Here is a 7,291-nt window from a genome sequence, read left to right as displayed (position 1 = left end):
TACAAATTCAGGAAACTTACCTGTTTGGTAACATCCTTTATTTGCCCCTCATAACTGCTTCCAATTTCTATCAAAATGTTTAAACTTCTGACCTTAGGCAAGAAAAATCAAGCGTCTCCAATGTAGAATTAGCGAAGTATCATTGTTTATATTTGTCCTGATTAACCAGGGTCTTTTAACAGATAAAATAATTCCTTGTCATTTTCTGACTCTCATTTGGCACAATATGAAGTGCATATTTGAATACATTGACACCTGATCTATGAAGAACCCTTGACCTCATGACTCTACAACAATAGAGAAGAAATTACATGACATGGATGTTAGAGTTTGAGCCACTATCACCTCACAGTGGATTTTTCCCTCAAGGAAGGCTTCTGAAGACAAAAATATTCTGTCATCTTGGGATCATCTTTGAAAAGCAAAACAGAGTTCTACTGAGTAAGAAGCACCGGCTTCTAAGAGACAGAAGCTCACAATTCAGAAACTATCCCTGAAAGTTTGTATAGGTTGTTTTGGGTGACTGGAGCTAAGTGTGAAAAAGTCAAATATGTAACAAAGAACTAACTACACACAACTTGGAAATATCTTGTTTTAGGTTTATTCAGAATGACGGGGGAAGGTTCTCAGTTGTGGGTTGGGTCCCAGACACCACTTTCAGGTACGCTTTTATACAAGCCACATACTCTCAGGGGTCAAAACCCCATTAAAACATTTCTGATCATTAATGAAATCTACCATATTTTATTCCTTGAAAATATTGATGTTAGGTGATGCCCCAGAACAGGGCTTTACAGACTAAATTTCATACAAGTTCTAATCCATATGTAGTTAGAAATCAGAGCACCTGGAAAATTCTTTAAAAAGCCCACAATATTAAATTTCATATACCTATAAAGAAAAACACACCTCAGGACATCATATTCAAAGTAAAAAAACTAAAGAAAAAGAAAATCTAAAATTCATTCAGTACGAAAAAGGAAAAATTATTTTGAAGGAGCAATGAGACCAATATCTGAGTTATTAACACAAATAAAAAAATGGAAGAAGATAGAATAACTTTAAAGTGCTGAAAAAAGTAGCACCTGAGAACTCTACACCAGGTGAAACTATGGAGGTGAAATAAAGGTGTATTCAAACAAGGAAAATCTAAGAAAAGTTTTCACGTGTAGACTGAACTAGAGATAATACTAATCATTTCATTAGTCAGAAGGAATATTACATTACTTATGGAATCTCAGGGATGAAGAGAGGTATGTATTTCAATGGAAAAATTCAGATGTGAATAACTATAGAGATATTAACTAATAGAAACTAAACATAATGTCCTTCATAGAAAACTGATTAAATGAAAACAATAAACATTCAAATCAACAGTGGGTTGAAGGAAATTAAATTGTTCTAAGACTTTTCCGTCATCTGAAGATAGGTACAAATACTCATCTGTATTAGACTCTGAAACATCAAGAGACTATTGGCACCTGATAGCCAACAAAAGAATAGCATAAGATTGTATAGTGACTCGGGTACCTGCGTGGCTCAGTCCTTTAAGCGTCCAACTTCGGCTCAGGTCATGATCTCATACTTCATGAGTCTGATCCTCTCATCCTTCCCTGACAGTGCAGAGCCTACTTCAGATCCTCTGTCTCCCTCTCTCTCTCTCCCCTTCCCATGCTCTCTCTCTGTCTCAAAATAAATAAACATAAAAAAGAATGTGTAATGACCAAACAATGGTGTGATTACCCACCCATCACATGAGTTAGACTTTTTTTCTCATAAAGCCACACCATCTGACCATTGAATAAATATCAAACATACAATAGGTCCAAATAGTGGTTGAGATGTACCAGTTTAATAAATTAACAAGTGCACATGAAGCTTACATTTTAATAAGAGAAGATAATAAACAATAAATTAAAAAATAAATTTACATGTGTTACAGGTTGGAAGGTGATAAATTTTATGGATAACAGAGAAGGTTAGACCAGAGTAAAGAGAATCTAAATTTCTTGGTCGGGTAGAGATGGTAACAAATTCAGTGTTAAATAAGTTAGAGTGAACACCATTGAGAAAATTATATTTGGTCAAGGCAGAAAGGTGTGGAGTGCTTCAGGCATATTTTGGAAGATGAGTATCTCAGGCAGAGAGAACATTATTGCAAAAACCATGAAGGGACTGTGGGTTTCTAGTTCTGCATGCAAGCATCTTAGAAGTCACCACTCTGTCTTAATAAGTAAAAAGTTAAAAATACAGATGAATCAAGAACTCTTCTTGGGTCTGTAAGAGAGGGGAGGACACAGGGCAAGCCACTGTCCCAAGATTGGAGAGACACACAGGTGAAAGCAGAGAGTCACAGTTTACCAACCAGAGCAAACTGCCGTGAGAACCAGTTCCTTGAAAGGAAAACCTGAACTGAGCAAGGGAGTGAGATTTACCTTCAGAGTCTTGACCACATCCCCATAGTAAATGTAAGAGAAAAATCTCCTTTTGTTTCCATAAGGGGAGAGGAGGAACCATTCTCAAATCCATCAGAGAGCTCTGTACTTCTTAACAAAGGCTGCCCTCAGGAGAAACTAGTCAACCAGACAGTACCCTGCTGGGGTGCCATCAGATCCTGATCAGGGTGAAGAGAAATGGCCAGCTTCAGTCTCCTGTAGCCTTCCACGTAGAGGAAGGAAATAACCCACTCTGATCCACTCTAGTCATCCTGTCCCAATTTACGGGGGAGAAAAAAACACTGAGAAACACTGTTGAAGTTCACAGTCCAGAGGTACAACTACACCAAAAGCCTGACCTAATCGGATGACTACAGAATGCTCCCATCCCTCCACACCTTACCACTACATTGCTAAAGGCTTATGTACACCAGCTGGCTAGCAAGAAAAAAATAACAAGAAAGATACAAAAAGGCAAAAACATGATATGAAGAGACAGAGCCAGATCCAGAATCAGACATGGTAGAGATGTAGGAATTATCAGATCAGGAATTTAAATCAGCTGTGATTAAATTGCTGGCGATTAAAAACACTGTAACCAAAATGAAGAATGCCTTTGTTGGGCTCATTAGTAGACTGGATGCAGCTGAGAAAAGAATCAAAGAGCCTGAGGATATAGAAATGAAAACTTCAAAAACTAAAAAAGGAAAGAGAATAAAGACCAAAAAAAAAAAAAAAAGAGAGAGAGAGAGAGGACAGAGCCAAATAGCTAAGTAAGGTCTAACATATATATGATGGGACTATCAGAAGAAGAGAGAAAGGAAGGGAAGAAATATTTGAAACAATGACTATTTTCCCCAAATTAAAGTTAGACACCAAACCACTGATCCAGGGAGTTTAGAGAACACCAAGCAGAATAATGCTAGCAAACACTATGCCTAGCATACAATTTTCGAGGTACAGAAAATCGAAAATAGAGAAAAAGTCTTGAAAACAGGCAGAGTCAAAAAGACACATCACCTACAGAGAAACAAAAACAAGAATTATATCTGACTTAGAAAAGTGGGATGCAGGGGCACCTGGATGGCTCAGGCTTCTGCTCAGATCAGGATCTTGCAGCTCATGAGTTCGAGCCCTGCTTTGAGCTCTGTGCTGCTAGCTCAGAGCCTGGAGCCTGATTCGGATTCTATGTCTCCCTCTTTCTCCGCCCCTCTCCGTGTCTCACTCTGTCTGTCTGTCTGTCTCTCAGAAAACAAATAAACACTTCACAGAAGAAACGTGGGATGCAGATCAGGAAAAGGCTTTGCAGCAGGTCCGGGTACAGTACAACAGACTATGATCAAAGTTATATTCATGGGGTAAGAAGAAACGTGGAGCTTATTACAAGCCTCAGTGGGAGAATCATGTAGTTCTTGAAGCCATTCAATGTTATTGGCAACAAGAATGTTATGGCTTTTGAGAAAGAGCTCGTGGTCTGTTTGTGGGCCCTAATAAAAAAGAAATTTTAGGGGCGCCTGGGTGGCGCAGTCGGTTAAGCGTCCGACTTCAGCCAGGTCACGATCTCGCGGTCCGCGAGTTTGAGCCCCGCGTCGGGCTCTGGGCTAATGGCTCAGAGCCTGGAGCCTGTTTCCGATTCTGTGTCTCCCTCTCTCTCTGCCCCTCCCCCGGTCATGCTCTGTCTCTCTCTGTCCCAAAAATAAATAAACATTGAAAAAAAAATTAAAAAAATAAAAATAAAAAAAGAAATTTTAGCACAAGAGACACAAAATAATTATGTATCCGGGACTGCCCTAATGTCCTGGGTCCCATCAGATCATCCAATAAATAAAGTGAGATGGGCAAAGCAGCAATATGTCAGAAGATGAATATGGTCCATCCAAATGGATCCCAAGTAAGACTCAAGGAAGATTAGGCTGCAATTTAAAATGTGTTTGAATAGAACCTCTCCTTTCCTATCTCCAGTGCAACTCTCGTCGAAGTAATCAGTGTCAACAGCTTGCTGTGCATCCTTTAAACGTTCCATGCTTTTACAACTGCGTGCACATGCACATTTTATTCATTACATACATTTTGCCTTTTTTCTTAATTTTCATAACTGCATGTTGATCTTCAACTTGTTTTTTTTTTTCCCCACCTAATAATGACTGCATACAATAGTTCTCTCCAGGTCAGTCCATGATTATGGAATCTGGTCTATCAATTTCCTGTACATTTCACAGAAAAAAAGAAAAAGTGTGTTTCTTCTAGAGTTGGATATTCAAGTTATTTCTTTTATTCGTATTTTCCATATATAATGTGGAAATATATGTACTATTTACCTTGTTATTTATATTTGTCATCTACATTTCTAACGGAGGGATTTATGGTTCAAATACCAGACAGAGTTATTATTTTATATGGACACTACCAGTTTCTTTGTGGAATTGTAGTATTCATACTATCAGCAGGAAATGAGAGTGTTACATGGCCAAATAGAAATTTCACCATCATTGAAAACTATCAATATTTCTCCTACATTGAAAGGCACTACACTGACATTTTAATTTCATTTCATTTACTTGACCAGTAATGATGTTCAGCATGTTTCCCATACCTTTTTGGCAATTTGCATTCACATTTTGTGAATTGCTTGTTCACTTGTTCACTCAATTAGCTATTGTTTTTATTTTTTATTGTGAATTATAGAATGCTCTTTGAATATTGGGGGTATTATCCCAATGTCTGGCACATGTACACAAATATTTTCTCTTATTTTATTATTTCCCTTTTAATATTGTTTTTCATGCTCTGAACTTTCTATTATAACTTTGGTTTCCTTGTCTGGATTAACAGTATTTAAACATCCATGATTGTACAAATATTTACCTAAGTTTTCTACCAGTATATTTTCACATTAATGTTCTTGATCCATCTCTATATTTTTTGGAAAATCTCATCATGTTACAGACAACAAGATGGGGCAGAAAAATATTTAAGTACTAGTCCATTTTTCAAATCATCTATGACCTGGTAGTGCATGAACTCACATGCAGCTTCTGATTTCCACTTCAGTGATCTTTCTCCTACACAGCCTGCACCAACATCTATGGTACAACACGGAAGGGTTCTATTTTGCCAAAACCATTAGAGAATTTTTCCTTTCAAACTTCCTCCTGAGTGCATTTTTTACCTCCTTGTTCCTCAGGCTGTAGATGAGGGGGTTCAACATGGGGGTCACCATGGTATAAAACAGAGAAATCACTTTATTGATATCCAGGGAGGGACTTGAGCCAGGCTGAACATAGATAAAGAAAAGAGTCCCATACAGGATGGAGACAACTGCCAGGTGAGAAGAGCAGGTGGAGAAAGCTTTCCTTCTCCCATCAGCAGTCTGCATCTTCAAGATGGCCGCCAGGATGCAAACATAGGAGATCATGATGATCAAGCCACTGACCACACCAATTGCTCCAGCCAAGATGAACAGCACTAATTTATTGATCAAGGTGTCTGCACATGCTAAGGAAAGCAATGGTGAAATGTCACAGAAGAAGTGATTGATGATATTTGTACCACAGAAGGGTAAGCGAAAAGTGAGAATTGTATGGGTCATTGTGCTTAGAAGAGCCATGGCATAAGGCCCTACTACCAGCTGCACACAGACCCTCTGGGACATAATGAGTGTATACAACAAGGGCCTACAGATGGCCACATACCGGTCATATGCCATGGAAGCCAGGAGGAAACATTCAGTTGCCACAAAAAGACCAAAGAACCACATCTGTGTAGCACAACCCATGAAAGAGATACCTTTTTTCTCTGCAAAGATATCACACAGCATCTTGGGGGCAATGGAAGAAGAGGAACAAATATCTACAAAGGACAAGTGGCTGAGAAAAAAGTACATAGGAGTGTGGAATCTGAGATCAGTCCATATGAGAATGATCATCCCTATGTTACCCCCCAGGGTGACAAGATAGACAATGAAGAGCATGACAAAGAGGACAATCTGCTCTTGGAGAATGTCTGTGAGACCCAAGAAAAGAAATTCAGTCACTTCAGTCTGATTCTTATCTTCCATTGGTCAGTTTTAACCTGTTACAAAGAAAGAAAAATAATTTTTATCAAAAAATAACCAACAGTTACAAATATATTTTAAGGCAATAACATTATGCTAAACAGATCTATATTAGACAATTACTGAAATATTGTTGAACTGAAAGACAATATTTTCATGTACTAGGTTTGAGAGTTGTGCAAAGATTCTCTGTAAACTTGGACAATTCACCCTCAATCTCTTTGGATTCAGTACTCTCTGATAAAAAGAAGAGTCCAACTATATTGTCAAAACCTTCCTCAAGTTCTAAAATTGTGTTTGAAATGAGAATTACCCTCCACATTTAATCTTACTGTGTTATGGGATAATAAAACTTACTTAGGAATACCCTTATTGGGAGGACTATAAAATCTCACCAATGTGATATGCAGACATTAGACATCTGGGAAAGACTAAGCAAGGGAGTTCCTGTTCTTATTGAAGGATCAGTGTCATTCTAATATTGTTAAGACACAATTCATAGATGGGCTGATCAGTCTCTTCTCTACTTGCACTGATAATGGCCTATGGAAGGATAATGTACACAATTAGCAAAGCAGTTACTCATGTAAAGTAATATGATGTCAGGGGAGAAATGGAGAGATCTTGCCTTTGAAAACAGATGACCTAGCAAATGTTGGACAGCAAAGTGGAAATGTCACCATTATAAGTGTATAGAAAATTAAGTGCGTTGTGCCTAAGTAAGAAATTATTATTTTATGTGATTCCCTATACATTATGTAAACTACTTTTTAACGTACTTATTCTGAAATTTGTTAGGAAA

General features: G+C 37.9%; 1 protein-coding gene across 1 annotated transcript; it reads right to left on the bottom strand.

Annotated features, from left to right (window-relative positions):
* Nucleotides 1–5,273: 5,273 nt before the first annotated feature.
* LOC122482805 (olfactory receptor 5G3-like) lies at nt 5,274–6,492 on the bottom strand. Its single transcript, XM_043579101.1, has one exon. It carries the CDS (start codon nt 6,490–6,492, stop codon nt 5,542–5,544), a length of 951 nt encoding a protein of 316 aa, XP_043435036.1. The 3' UTR covers nt 5,274–5,541.
* Nucleotides 6,493–7,291: the final 799 nt, after the last annotated feature.

This window comes from Prionailurus bengalensis, chromosome D1 (genome assembly GCF_016509475.1).
Source record: "Prionailurus bengalensis isolate Pbe53 chromosome D1, Fcat_Pben_1.1_paternal_pri, whole genome shotgun sequence".
In the NCBI taxonomy this organism is placed as follows: domain Eukaryota; kingdom Metazoa; phylum Chordata; class Mammalia; order Carnivora; family Felidae; genus Prionailurus; species Prionailurus bengalensis.
Note: the sequence above shows the minus strand (reverse complement) of the source record. Positions and strands in the feature narration are given on the sequence as shown.

Excerpts from the sequence above, each read along its gene's own strand:
- LOC122482805 (XM_043579101.1), bottom strand. The coding sequence starts at position 6,492 with ATGGAAGATAAGAATCAGACTGAAGTGACTGAATTTCTTTTCTTGGGT.